The sequence below is a fragment of the Amaranthus tricolor genome, chromosome 2, assembly GCF_026212465.1.
Source record: "Amaranthus tricolor cultivar Red isolate AtriRed21 chromosome 2, ASM2621246v1, whole genome shotgun sequence".
Lineage (NCBI taxonomy): Eukaryota > Viridiplantae > Streptophyta > Magnoliopsida > Caryophyllales > Amaranthaceae > Amaranthus > Amaranthus tricolor.
In genome coordinates this window covers 7,137,168-7,151,193 of record NC_080048.1, presented here as the reverse complement: position 1 = coordinate 7,151,193, position 14,026 = coordinate 7,137,168, and the positions used below count along the sequence as shown (strand labels likewise).

Sequence of the window (14,026 nt, the reverse complement as noted above, 5' to 3'; positions counted from 1 at the left end):
CTAGCAATGCCAATGCTAGTTATGTGAATGATAGTGATGATGGCGATGTTCTTGTTGCCACTCATGAGTACAAAGGTAATAATGAATGGATTCTTGATTCGGGGTGCACATTCCACATGACTCCCAACAAAACTTTCTTCCATACATTTGAAAGTGTTGATGGGGGAAATGTTACCATGGGAAACAACACCACATGTAAGGTTGTTGGGATTGGGAGCATTAAAATTAAAATGTTTGATGGGATTGTGAGGACCTTAACCGATGTAAGGTATGTCCCGGGCTTGAAAAAGAATCTTTTATCTTTGGGTACTCTTGATAAGATCGGGTGTAGAATCACTTGTGAAGGTGGAGTTATAAAGGTAGCCAAGGGTTCACTAGTGGTGATGAAGGGGAGGTTGAATGGGAGTTTGTATGCTCTTCAAGGTTCAACCATTCTTGACTCGGCGAATGTATCCACAAGCACAATGTCCGATCGTGACACCAAACTTTGGCACTTGAGGCTTGGTCACATGAGCGAAAGAGGTATGTTTGAACTCTCTAAACAAGGTTTATTTGATGGAAAAAATTTTGGGAACCTTGGTTTTTGTGAACATTGTGTTTATGGGAAACACAAGAGAGTTAGTTTTAAACCCGCCATCCACAACACTAAGGGGATATTAGATTATGTCCATTCCGACTTGTGGGGGCCTTCACGAACGCCCTCCCTTAGTGGTTGTAGCTACATGTTGACCTTTATTGATGATTACTCTAGAAAAGTTTGGTGTTACTTTATAAAACATAAATATGAAGTTTTTGATGTCTTCTTGGAATGGAAGAAGATGATTGAAAAGAAAGCCGGTAGAAGCATCAAGACCTTGAGAACCGACAATGGTCTTGAATTTGTTGATAGCAAGTTTCTCAATTATTGTTCTAATGAAGGTATTGTTAGACATAGAACTTGTGCAGGTCGTCCTCAACAAAATGGTGTTGCGGAGAGGATGAATAAAACGTTATTGGAAAGGGCAAGATGCATGCTAAATCAAGCAAATTTGGGGAAACAATTTTGGGCCGAAGCGGTGGCTACGGCATGTTATTTGATCAACCGTTCACCTCATACCGCCTTGAAGTTCAAGTCGCCACAAGAGGTATGGTACAACACTCCGGTAAACTATTCTAGTCTTAGAATCTTTGGTTGTCTAGCTTATATTCATGTAAATGATGGTAAGTTAGAACCTAGGGCTAGAAAAGGTATCTTTGTAGGGTATGGAGTGGGTGTAAAGGGGTATAGGGTATGGTGTAATGATTCAAAGAAAATTATTGTTTCTAGAGATGTTGTTTTTGATGAAGATAGCATGCTTATATCTAATGTTGAAAAACCTTTTAATAATGATGATAATGAAGCACAAGTAGAGGTTGAATCCTCCAATATTGATAATGAGAAAAATGATGATGTTCAACAAAGGTCTCCTCCTTTGTCCACAACTAGGCAAAGAAGGAAGATCGTGGCTCCAAGGAGGTACATTGAAGAGTGTGATTATGTTGTTTATGCTCTCAACATTGCTAGCGAAGTTGAAGGGTTAAATGAACCAAGTACGTACAAGGAGGCTATGGCCTCAAATGACTCAAGCAAGTGGTTGATTGCTATGAAACAAGAGATGGAATCTCTTGCGAAGAATGGAACTTGGGATATCGTTGTTGCACCAAAGAAAAAGAAGATTGTGGGGTGCAAGTGGATATTCAAGAGGAAGGAGGGTCCTTCTAGTGATATTCCTCCCATCTACAAAGCAAGGGTTGTTGCAAAGGTATACTCTCAAATTGAGGGTATTGATTTTCACGAAGTTTTCTCTCCGGTCGTGAAACACTCTTCTATTAGGGCATTGCTTGCTTTGGTGGCGATGGAGGATTTGGAGTTACATCAATTGGATGTAAAGACGGCTTTTCTTCACGGTGAGCTTGAAGAAGAAATCTTTATGAAGCAACCGGAAGGTTTTGAGGTAGCCGGTAAGGAGAATCATGTGTGTAGATTGAAGAGGTCATTGTATGGGTTGAAGCAATCTCCAAGGCAATGGTACAAAAGGTTTGATTCCTTTATGATTTCACATGATTTTGTTAGAAGTTCTTATGATAGCTGTGTTTATCTTAAGAAATTTGAAGATGGTTCTTTACTATATTTGCTCTTATATGTTGATGATATGCTAGTAGCATGTAGCTCTTTGCTTAAGGTGGAGGACTTGAAAGTGTTGCTTTCAAGTGAATTTGATATGAAAGATCTTGGTGAAGCCAAGAAGATTCTTGGGATGGAGATTTTGAGAGATCGGGCTAAGGGTGTCTTATACCTTAGTCAAAGGAAGTACATTGAGAAAGTTGTTCAACGTTTCTCCATGGATGATGCTAAAGGTGTGTCTACTCCTCTTGCTTCTCATTTCAAATTGTCCAAGAATTTGTGTCCACAAACAAAAGAGGAAGAAGAGCAAATGGTAAGAATTCCATACACTAGTGCCGTTGGTAGCGTTATGTATGCTATGGTATGCTCTAGGCCCGACATTGCTCATGCGGTGAGTTTGGTGAGTAGATATATGTCTAATCCGGGTAAGGGACATTGGGAGGCACTAAAATGGCTATTGAGGTATTTGAAAGATACTTCAAATGTTTGTCTCATGTATGGGAAAAATTCAAGTGAGCTAACCGGGTTTTGTGACTCGGATTATGGTGGTGATCTAGATAATAGAAAGACCACAAGTGGGTTTGTGTTTACTTTGGGTGGTTCGGCGATTAGTTGGCAATCATCTTTGCAAGATGTGGTTGCTCTTTCTACAACCGAAGCGGAGTACATAGCCGTGGCCGAGTCATTCAAGGAAGCAATATGGCTTAAAGGTCTTGTTGGTGAAATGTGCAACAAAGTGTGTGAGGTAAGTGTGCATTTGTGATAGTCAAAGTGCAATTCATTTGGCTAGGAATCAAAACACATTTCGTAGAAGGTCCAAGCACATTGATATTAAGTATAACTTTATCCGGGATGAAGTTGAGCACAAAAGGGTGTTATTGAAGAAAATTGACACTACGGAAAATCCGGCCGACATGATGACAAAGTCATTACCTACTACCAAGTTTGAGTTATGTGTTGACTTGGTAGGTTTAGCTCCTTGCTTGAGATAATGCCCTCTTGGGCATTTTGAGGTGTGTATGTTTTTTGAATATGAAGTGGATTGATGAATGTTGTGACTTGGGTGAACTCAAGTCAAGGTGGAGATTGTTATGAATGGTAGTATACTAATGTGATTATAAATGATAGTATACTAATGTGTGACTTGAGTGCACATTAAAGGGTTGAATTCATGTGTGTGACTCTTGAGTTGTGGAATCCAAAAGGGTGTAATAAGGTGAAGAGTATTCATGGGAATTATTGGTGTTAATGAAGATTAAGGTGAAGAGTCTCATGTGTGTGACTCTTGAGATAATGCCTTTTCAAGTTCTTAGAGTTATTTCATAGTATTCATTACCCTAAATTAACTATGTATTTATGTGAGCCATTCATCTTCAAGTACCTAGCACTATAAATAGGGCTCTCATACCCACACTTCAAGTATGCAAAACACATCAAACACAACCCTTAAGCCAAACACATAGCCTATTGTTGTTATCTCTATCTCAATTGTAATTCTTCATATTGAAGTGTTGTTTGTATTCATTTGATATAATATAAACATAAACTACACACCACGGAGGACGTAGCCATCATTGGGTGAACCTCCTTAAATCTTTGTGTCCTTGTTTGTTACTTTGTCAAACTTAATTTTGCTCATTGTTGTTTGTTCTTAACATCGTAAGTATTTGGCGATCGTTTTCAGAACCAAAATATATCAATATGAGATATTATTACTTTGTTCGGCCCCATCAATATTAATCTATAAATATGAAAACAATGTCATTGATCAACTAAATCTTCTCCATTCATTCTGAGCTATTATCATATGATTTTGTAAAATTCATTCATGTCATACTAGAACCAGTTTAAATTTTTGTTGCACTTACTATAAACGGAAGGAAAGCAATCCAAAAGTATATATGCCAACCTGCCAAAAATATATATGTTAAGCCATCTGAAACTAACTTCTTCGAATAAACTATTTCCATTACAAAGGAGACATATATCATCAAGTTAGGTCCCTGACAATGAGTCTGTTGGAAATACTTCACATGTGAGTAGGGATGGCAATGGGTCGGAATCGGCTCGGATTATACATACTCCGACTTTGCTCTGGATTTTAGTCGAACTTTTTTTTTCAGTCCACCTCCACTCGGAGTCGGATTATATATACTCCAAGTTTGCCCCGACTCGGACTCTCGGACCTCCAACAGAGTCGGATTATTATCAAACTTTATCGTTGTGATATTGTACTAATGATTTAAAGCATACGAAGTTAACAAAATATATTTTTCAAATACAATTTAACAAAAAAATATATACTTTGAATTCAAGTTTAACATGAGAAATATTCCTAATACTACAATTTAACAAAATTTTCTCGCATTTTGATTTAGCGTATTTTATTTCTCTTGATCTGATTTGTCGTATTTTGATTGATTGATCTAAATAAAAATACCAAGTAGTTTTTCAAAATCGAAAATTACAATTAGTATGAGAGAGAGATTGAATTAGTCACGTCTAGAGTTTTAAAGGAAACAAAACATTGGTTTAAAAGTCAAATTCAAAGTCGGATTTCCTTCAGGGTCGGAATCGGGTCGGAGTGTCGGATTTTTAATAAGGTCCAACTCCGGTCCGTCTCTAACTCGGATTCGGATCGTGAAGTCGGAGTTGGAGTCGGATAACCTTTTCCTCAGACTCGAATCGGATTATTTTCCTCGGATCGAGTCGGACTAAGGTCGGATTCGGATTGAATTGTCATCCCTACATGTGAGGAAGCTCACATCACTGAAATAGTAGGTTGTGAACTTGCATATAATGCTTGGTGGGTAATCCTTCTAATTCAATATGATTTTAGGAAAGAGTAAACCTCATCAAGTGTGTATGCAAGTCAAACGCTTATTACCCGTAGGTGTGTGGCCTAAGCCCACAGGTGCCTCGTGAGTGTGTTCACATAAGTGGGCCCACGGGGTGATTATGTGACGAATCTTCACGGCCTAACAGTCTCATGGACAAAACGAGGAGGCATAATGCAAATCTCGTATGAGTCACATAACCACGGTCAATGCAGATGGTTTTGCGGTAATTTGGAGGAGGAAAGCAAAGGAAGAGAGGAAAATAGGGAAAGGATTAGAGTGTACTTGAATGGTGTATATTATATAATCAATCTTACCTGCTATGTTGAGCAGCATAGAAATGATTACTATCACCCAAGCATACCCACTGCAATCACAAATGAAAGTGAAACATGTTTAAGACAGCAAACAAATGTTTTAGTGTCTTGTGTCACTCAATGAATAATTTCCTTGTATATACCTAATTGAAACTACTTTAGCAAAATCAGCTTCAAAAGCATGCATCATGTACTCATAAAAGTTGAAGGTCGGATTGTCCCTGCAATGGACCTGGGAGTCAGGAGAAAGAATTATCATTCAGAAAGATATGCTAATTTTAATGTTAAATGTTGTTAAAGGAAGTAGAATCCTAAAGCCATATGTGCAGGGCCGGCCAGGAGCTTGTGCGACCGGGCCCACACACTTAAATATTTAATAGTTAGGAGCCTATAATAGTATATTCAGTGATTAGGAACCGCCTATGATTAATGTTTTTTCCTTGAGCCTTTTAAATCTCTGGGTGGGCTCTGGTGATATGTGAAGTTTAAGATTTTTTTCGAGAATCAACTTACCTGAACAAAACCCATTCGCATTGCAGCATAATCTGATTCCGACACTGAGCTGTAGAGATGCTTGGCGAATGAATGCTAAAATATGAAATCAAAGCACAATTTAGAAAAGCATACTCGATTAGAATATGCAACGCAAGCTACTCTTGTAGGAATATGAGTGACTTATGTTCGCCAAGTATTTAGGACTTGATTTAGTAAATTAATTATTGTTAGTATGGTAAGAGAAGGACCACGTGTTGATTAGGCATTGGATGGAAGGGAATAATCATGGTACAAATGATATCTCTTGATGTTATCATTGATGGATTCCTTTTAGGGAGTGTAATATATCATGATTCATGACTTACCAACCAAATCCTCTTATTAGCATGAATTCCCATAAACCTATTCTTGATAAAATCATCATTTTTGACATTGATAATGTTGCCTTCTGCAGATTCATGTAAAAGCAACTTAGTGCCCCAGAAATCATGTAAAAGAGGAGTTAGCTGTTAAATTAGGCCGAATTTATAGTGAATGCCAGAATATATACGGGGAAATAAAAGGTGTACACGCTTTATAAGTCAAGAGATATCATCTCAAATCCATATGGTTATGGAAGAAAGGGTTTTAATGACTTATAAAATGTACACACCATCTTTTATTTATCGATGTGGCTTAAATGATAAATCGAGTCAAAAAAGGTATGTACCTTGATCAACATTAGAGATTTTCTTTAAAATGGAGTTTTCCCATTGTCTCCATTGACTAATCTATAGCAAGATAATGAGTTAATTTCAGAAAAAAAGCATTGAAAAACACAACTACATTTATGAGTATGTGTGTACCTTTGCTGCTCCAAAAAGGACTGTCAAAGCACATACCACTACATGTACCACTGCTAATACAAAAATCAGTATATGTAGATCATGAAGTGCATGATATGATATGAGTGGCACCTTCCCCTGCAAATCGATTTAGCTAAACAAATTACAATATGTCCATCCTCAATCATGATCAAAGACATCTTAGATTTTAATAATAAATAAATTTGTCATGAGAGTTGACTGCACACAATACTGATAAGATTCCATCCTAAAACCAACTAATAATAATAGCAGTAATCTATCAATTTTATATATTTGTCAACTTCTCTTAAATTTTTTGATGTTGAATCACATGTGGGTTATTTTTTTCAACCTTCCCCTCACACGTAAACCTAAGATGTATACCTCGATTTCAACGATATACCTCAATTTTATATATTTGTCAACTTCTCTTAAATTGTGTTTGATCTGAAGCAAAATTTATTTTGGAATATGGATCGCAACAACATTTTATTATCCCAATTTCATTTAGGGGCTTTTCACCTATGGTGGGGTTTGGGAGGGTTGGATATACATAATCTTACCTTTGTTAATGATAAACCTAAGAAAGAGCGAGGTTGTTTTCGATTCACTTATAGTAGCAAACGTCATGCTCAACTTCACATAATTAAGAAGTACAAATAATTTAGGTTGTGTGTTGGGCACGGCCGGCTCAATCACATGAGCAGCATGAGCGATGGCTCAGGATTATTTTGAGGGTCTAAATTTTTAAATGTAATTAAGGGAAAAGTGTTAAGAAGTACTTAATAAAAAAAATTTCATAAAATACCTAATAAAAAAGTTTTGTCAAAAAATACCTAACAAAATTTTTTCTTTTTCAAAGAGTATCAATTAACGTTTTCATTCAGTTGACCGTCAAATATAATGGTTGACTGGTCAAAATCGAAAATTCTTCTTCCTCATCTTCAATTTCTTTTTCAATTTCCTCATTGTCTTCTTCCTCTACTTTTTACTCAAAATCGAAGTTAAATTGGAAAAGAAATTGAAGATGAGAAAGAAGAATTTTCGATTTTGACCAGCCAACCGTCATATTTAACGGTCAACTGAAGGAAAACGTTACTTGGTACTCTTTGGAAAAGAAAAAATTTTGTTAGGTATTTTTTGGCAAAACTTTATTTATTCGGAACTTTTTGGAAAAAAAAATTTTATTAGGTACTTTTTCACACTTTTCCATATAATCAATTTTTTTAATTAAAAATTTTAAAAATATATTAGTTCCTAGAAAAGCAACACGTGCAAACCTATGTCAACTTTTTCCCCTAAAATATGATGATTTATTACCTTAATAATGAGTACTTATTTTTTAATTATTGATTTTTGGTTATTTGTTATCGAGTATTATTAATACTTTTTTTAACTTTTTCATTTGATATTAATTGAATATAGGTAACTAAGTAGCGTTATTCTTAATTTATTATTTTTTGTTCGTTAATTAGATTAGTTGAGCAAATCAATACTTAGTTTAATTGAAACAAATCTATAGTTTATCATTGTCACTTTAAAAATAGACATGCACATTTATACTTAAAAAAATTCATATTATAACTCCTAAGGCCCTAAAAAGTTCATAGAGGGCTCCGGTGTTGGGTTGGCCTCGTCAGGGTCCCCGCTGCAGGCTGTTGTGTTGTGGCCTGAGTTAGGCCTTCTTGGTCCTTTTTGTTGTTTGTTTGGTCTGTGTTTGTTTTTGGCCTTTGTTGTTATTTTCGAGGATTTTTGTGCTTGTTTCCTTTTAAGGTTCTCTTGTACCCTTTTTCTTTGGATTATATACAAATAAATAACTTGGCTGCCAAAAAAAATAACAGCTCTAAGCTCTAATGATGGGATCATTTGTAATGTTTTGGAGGATAAAAGTGGTAGATATAGTATGGGTACCCATAAGCCATAAGGAAATGTTCCAACTAAAGGTCAACATGTCAATTTTAGTGCTCGAATGGAATTCGAAGAATCAACCCGGCCCTCAGCCCCCGCCCCCCCTACCCAAGGGAACACGAAGACAATCCTAGCATCACTCAAGTCAATTCGATCCTTTAACTTACCAAATATGATCATCAGTCGACATTCAAGAAACTAAAATACAAAAATCATCCTTCATATTTGTATTTTTATCCAATTCTGTATAACATTCAAAATCTAACATTTTATAACCAAACATAATCAAATGTGAGGGGATGAAAGTGCGAAATTCACATCGAACATAATAAATAAGTCAGGAAAGTTTGTGTAGTACCTTCTGGCAATGAGATTCATGGGTCGTCTCAGCCAAAAGATGGTGTCTCGTACTTATACCGAAGTGTGCAATAGTAGTGATTGTATCTGAATCCGCACTGTTCTTGACCTTACAGGGAAGACCTGTAACAGCCCATTTAATAGGTATGCAAATGTTCACTATTTCATCTTGCAGTCTAGCCAGCACTAGAGAGATGAATCCCAACAGCAATAGCTCTGCACAACTTATAATAATTATTTGTTGTGAATTATGTTACTCGAACTCGTTCATTTACCTCAAATGCCCCTATCGTATTCTTGACCTTCGAAGTTTGACACTTGGATTTGGATATAAACCCGCGTCCAATGTTACTTGGACTCGGGTAATGATGTTGAATACTGGTACGTGTCCAAGTGTTGGATACGTCTAAATATTCAATTTTACACCTAAAATGAAGTATCTAAATATCATACCAAGTCCGAGTATCAAGGATCGAGCACGGATATTTGAAGCAAAATGAAAAATCCGAATTACATAATCCGTGTCAAATATGAGTTTCCACGTCCAACATAGGTAACATAGGCTAATTTTAGTTTCTTTGCTCACCTTCCTTCACTTTTTTTAAGGCCTTATACAGAAACCTCTTATTCTTCTTCTTTAACCTCTACACAAAGAAAAAAAAGCTTACAACAAAGAAACAAGAGCTACTCTTGTGAGAGACAGTTTTTCGGTGAGATGACTTCAAAACAAATAGCTCATATGCTAATAATTGTATTAGTTGGCTAATCAGCCTATGTATGAAGAGCGTCTCACACTAAGATCATCACACACAAAATTTATGAAATTCATATGCTAATAATTATATTAGTTGTGCTATTCAGCCACTACAAGAAAAATCGTCTTTAGCAACAAAAAAAGTCGTTGCTAAAAACCACATTTTCGTTGCTAAGCATCTATTTTAGAAACCTCAAAGTCGTTGCTAAAAAGCGTTTTGGGCTAGCCCATATATAAAGAGCGTCTCATAAGGAAACCATCTCACACGAAAATTTGTGAAGAAAGAAAAGGACTCACTTTACTATGGACATGAATAATCCTTTGAACAACCAAAGAAAGCAAGACGATAACAGTACAAACTAGGGCAGCCACCCATGTAGGTGTAAACTCTACACTCGGCCCGCCCCGGCCTCCACCTTCCCCAGCTGCCATTTCGGCTGAGGCTCCTGTTTTAGTTTATTTCTGTTCTCTGATATCCACCCCATGATTTTCTGCTCTCAGTAATGTCATACGTGCAGACCATCAATGAAAATAGACGTGGTTGATTAGTATAACATAGACATGTTCTGCCTGTATTGCTGATACTTCAACTTGGCTAGACTTGGTCTTGTAATATAAGACTACTTTGTAAATTGGAGAGCTGAGAATCTCGTATGCATTTCTCTATTTAGTTTTTTTTGGGTAGTTTTTGGCTTGTTGACCAATTATTTCTCTAATAAACAGCCAACAGTTAATACTTAAATTTACTAAACATCTCTACAAACAAATGGCTTTTTCAGCTAGCTTAAAGGCCAACAAAAACAAACAACATTTTTAGCTAGTCAAATAGGCTAACTAAAAAGCCAACAACCAACAGCCAACAATTAATTGCAAAACACCCCATAGAAGATTTTATTTTTGTCTTTTTTAGAATTTTAAGAACCAAAAATGTAGATTGTAAAATTAATTTGTAGTTGGAGATGAGACAAAATGCAAATAGACCGTAATAAGTTTGTAAATTAGGTTAAAAAAAAAGGACTTAGACTATTGCCAAGAAAAAAAATTGCAAATTGAATGAGACTGTTGCCAAGAAAAAAAGTGGGGCATTTTCAGGGGATACAAAGAGTATTTTAAATTCATATCGAAGAAAGAAGTATTTATGATTCATAAATATTTACATTTCAAACAATCTTTTAGTATCATTATTATTAATTATCCGGACTTTGTCAAAAAATTTACCATTAGGTGACTAAAGTAAATTCTAAAATATATGGATTGATTCATACACCTTTCATATTTTGTCCATATAGTTAAAATGCTATCACGTCCAAAATGCAGTAAAATGAGTGAGACCGAATATTTTAAAAGTCTAAAATTTTAAATGTAGGTTAGGCCGACAAGTTAAGGCCAATGGGCGGCTACCATGGATTTCCAATGAACTTAGTCAAATATTAAATGGTATTATTTAGGCGTGGTTTTCAGCAATTTTTTTTAAGAGATTTGTTTGTAATTTTTTTTTTATATTTGTAGTAATTTTAGAATATAATGTTATAATATATTTTATTTTGAATTATTTTTATTAAAGTGAAAAAAAATTATCTTTTAATATAATAAATAACTATATTTTAAAAAATAACACAAAAATAAATAAGATTTTCAAAATCTTTGCTCCGCTCATGCTTGGCCCATCCAGTAGCTTGGGGATTCAGGTAAGCAAAGAAAAAAAATCTTTTGTCTGTCTATGTCTATGGAGACAGGAAATGCTTCAATTTGGTTTTATAAATACGGTGCACAAAATGTTAATTCTAAAGTTGCTGATGTTTCAATTAATTGTCTCACTTTCTCTTTTGGAATCAAAAACAACAACATTTTATTATTTAGTGTTATTGAGTGGTTCTCATCAGACGTGTTTAATGGTATAAGGCGGGTCAAAATTTAAATGGGTCGGATTGGGTGGGTCATTTTAAATGTTAAACGAGTCGGGATGGGTTAAGCCCGTTTAAATACGACTTACTTTTACCCATTTTTTAAAAGTTTATAAAATAGTTTTTTTTATTATACTTTATGGCTCGTTAGGTCAATTCAACTATGAATATAACAATATCATATAAAAATATTTAAAAAAAGTGGTAAAATATTTTTTACAACCAATTCCTATAATTATCTGGCTCGGTCCTTTACACAAAGGTCCATTAATGACCCGTTAAAATGCAATTCGACCCTTGACCCGTTGGGTCGACCCGCCCCGTTGAACAACTCTACTTCTCATTTAGAGTTGAATCTAAACTTCAGATATACAATATTACCTTAGTTAATGATAATACTAACAAAAAAATTATTTTCAATTGACTTTGATAACAACTATTACATGCAACTTTACATAAATAAAAAAGGCAAATAATTTAGTGAGTCATTTTATTATACTTCATTCTAATGTGAAACTATAGAACTAATATTTAATGTGCAACTTCCTTTGTTTGAATATTCATATAACGTGTCATTTCCTCATGTAGGTGACCTTTCATTCCAAGTAATTCACCTTAAAAAACTTTTATTGAGGGGGGGAGCAAATATTGTGAAAGCCCCGTATAATTTTAAAAGTTTTGATATTTTTTTAAATTTTTTATCTTTTAACACTTACCATACATATTATGTAATTTAATATTAAAATCTCTAATTTTTCAAATTTCTATGCGGATAAACATATTAAATATGTTCAGAATCCTAAAATCTAATAGAAATTGAGTTTTATCCTCAAATTCTTAATGATATGAAGCATAATTATTTAAGTATAATTTTGTTGGCTTTCTAATCAGCATAACGAAAAAGAAGAACCATCATAGTCCAAAATCTTAACATAAATTTGCTATTATAAGTGACAATTCATTCTGCCATTGACATGAAAAATTCAAATAACAAAATGTTGCCAATCAAACGGATAATCTTATTTAAAGACTAGTCTAGTAGATCAGAGCGTACATTTAAATCCAAAAAATGGACATAAAACCTCATACTGAATACTTTATTTTTGTGCACAATATATTACTATAAATTAAAAGAATTAAAAAAATAAAATTCAAAAGAAGAATAATTAAGAGTAGAAGTGCAGCCCCAAAAAAGGGCAGTGGGTTGAAATAAATACTGTAGCAGCTGTACTAAGAGTACTCTACTGTATAACAAACAAACCAAAGAGAAAGAGAAAATATATAACATTAATTGCACTCCTGATTTTGTTTCATCATCAAATTTTGAGTACACAATACTAATTTATTTCTCTTCTACAAACTAGCTAGTTACATAATTATAATTATAATTAATATAATTATAATAACAATAACACTTCTAATAATAATAATAATAATAATAATAATATTAATTAATTAACAATAAGATCAATATGATTGATTAATCTCCTTGCAAATTAAATAAAAAAGCGAATTATGTTACATCGATAAAAACTACTAAATTCCTAGCAAAAAAAAAAAAAAAAAAAAAGAAATGGTTTAGAATTAATTAATAAGCTAAGGCATGTACAAGTGATTCCCACACTTACAACGCCAAGCTTCAGGATAATACTCTAATGGCACGCTTACACCAGGTTGAATCGGCACGTGTACTGCTTTACACGGTGTGCAACTCCCACACTTGGATCTACATGAAGGTGGCCATGATCCTGGCCCGATTAGCTTCCTCCGTTTAAAAACTTGACCTGAATTGAGTGTTTCCGGATCCTTGTGTATTGTGTAAATGGATAGTATAATCAGAATAAGAAGAGTAAGTGTAAGTGGGAACGGGCATGGGTGCCGCCCCATAATTGAGAAGAGAATTATAAGGGTGAGAGGAGAAGCTATGTGATGTAGTGGGATTTGGGAATGAATGAAAAAAAGTAAAAGAAGTAAAGGGGAAATGATAGTTATTGAGAAAAGTATACCCTTTTGTCCCTATGAACTACAATTCTACTCTTAGTTACACTTCTCCTTATACATGCTCCACTGTACAATTAGCAAAAGCAAAGTGGTTTTAGGGTTTAAAAAATTATTTTTATGTGTACGTTTGATGTTAATTTGAATTATATTTTGATATAATTTAGATATAATTTATCTTCCAATCTGAAATACTTGTTACGCGACTATTTTTAGTATTATTTGTTATTCAAGCTTATTTACACATTAAGATTAATGTATAAGAAAAAATATAGTCAACTGAGATCTTGTTTGTATCGTCTAATTGCGTATTCTCATACTATCAATTTTTTAGAAGTATAATTTTTTTTTATGCATAACTCAAAATATAAATGACCAAAAAGCACATTGTATTGTGTAATAACGTGAAATATAACAAGTATGAGATAACAGATAAAGTATGAGATATTAGTGTTTTTTTATATAGAG

At 34.3% G+C, this 14,026-nt stretch overlaps 2 protein-coding genes across 2 annotated transcripts; both read right to left on the bottom strand.

The window, feature by feature from the left end:
• Positions 1 to 4,857: 4,857 nt before the first annotated feature.
• Positions 4,858 to 10,088, bottom strand: LOC130805462 (MLO-like protein 15). The gene is made up of 11 exons (XM_057670237.1): positions 9,954 to 10,088; positions 9,489 to 9,546; positions 8,904 to 9,088; positions 8,654 to 8,743; positions 6,638 to 6,754; positions 6,502 to 6,562; positions 6,158 to 6,240; positions 5,811 to 5,885; positions 5,441 to 5,529; positions 5,266 to 5,347; positions 4,858 to 4,962 (listed from the first exon to the last, which is right to left on the bottom strand). The coding sequence occupies exons 1-11, from the start codon at positions 10,086 to 10,088 to the stop codon at positions 4,858 to 4,860; spliced, it is 1,080 nt and encodes a 359-aa protein (XP_057526220.1).
• Positions 10,089 to 12,767: 2,679 nt separating this feature from the next.
• On the bottom strand, positions 12,768 to 13,573 carry LOC130803801 (EPIDERMAL PATTERNING FACTOR-like protein 5). The gene has a single exon (XM_057668007.1). It carries the CDS (start codon positions 13,445 to 13,447, stop codon positions 13,157 to 13,159), a length of 291 nt encoding a protein of 96 aa, XP_057523990.1. The 5' UTR covers positions 13,448 to 13,573; the 3' UTR covers positions 12,768 to 13,156.
• Positions 13,574 to 14,026: the final 453 nt, after the last annotated feature.

Bases quoted from the DNA above. Each gene is read 5' to 3' on its own strand.
- LOC130805462 (XM_057670237.1), bottom strand. From the start codon at position 10,088: ATGGCAGCTGGGGAAGGTGGAGGCCGGGGCGGGCCGAGTGTAGAGTTT. The intron at 8,744-8,903 runs GTACTACACAAA...TTTGTATTTTAG, and splicing joins ATGAATCTCATTGCCAGAAG to TTTCTTGAATGTCGACTGAT. The intron at 4,963-5,265 runs GTACACTCTAAT...ATATTGAATTAG, and splicing joins ATATAATATACACCATTCAA to AAGGATTACCCACCAAGCAT.
- LOC130803801 (XM_057668007.1), bottom strand. From the start codon at position 13,447: ATGGGGCGGCACCCATGCCCGTTCCCACTTACACTTACTCTTCTTATT.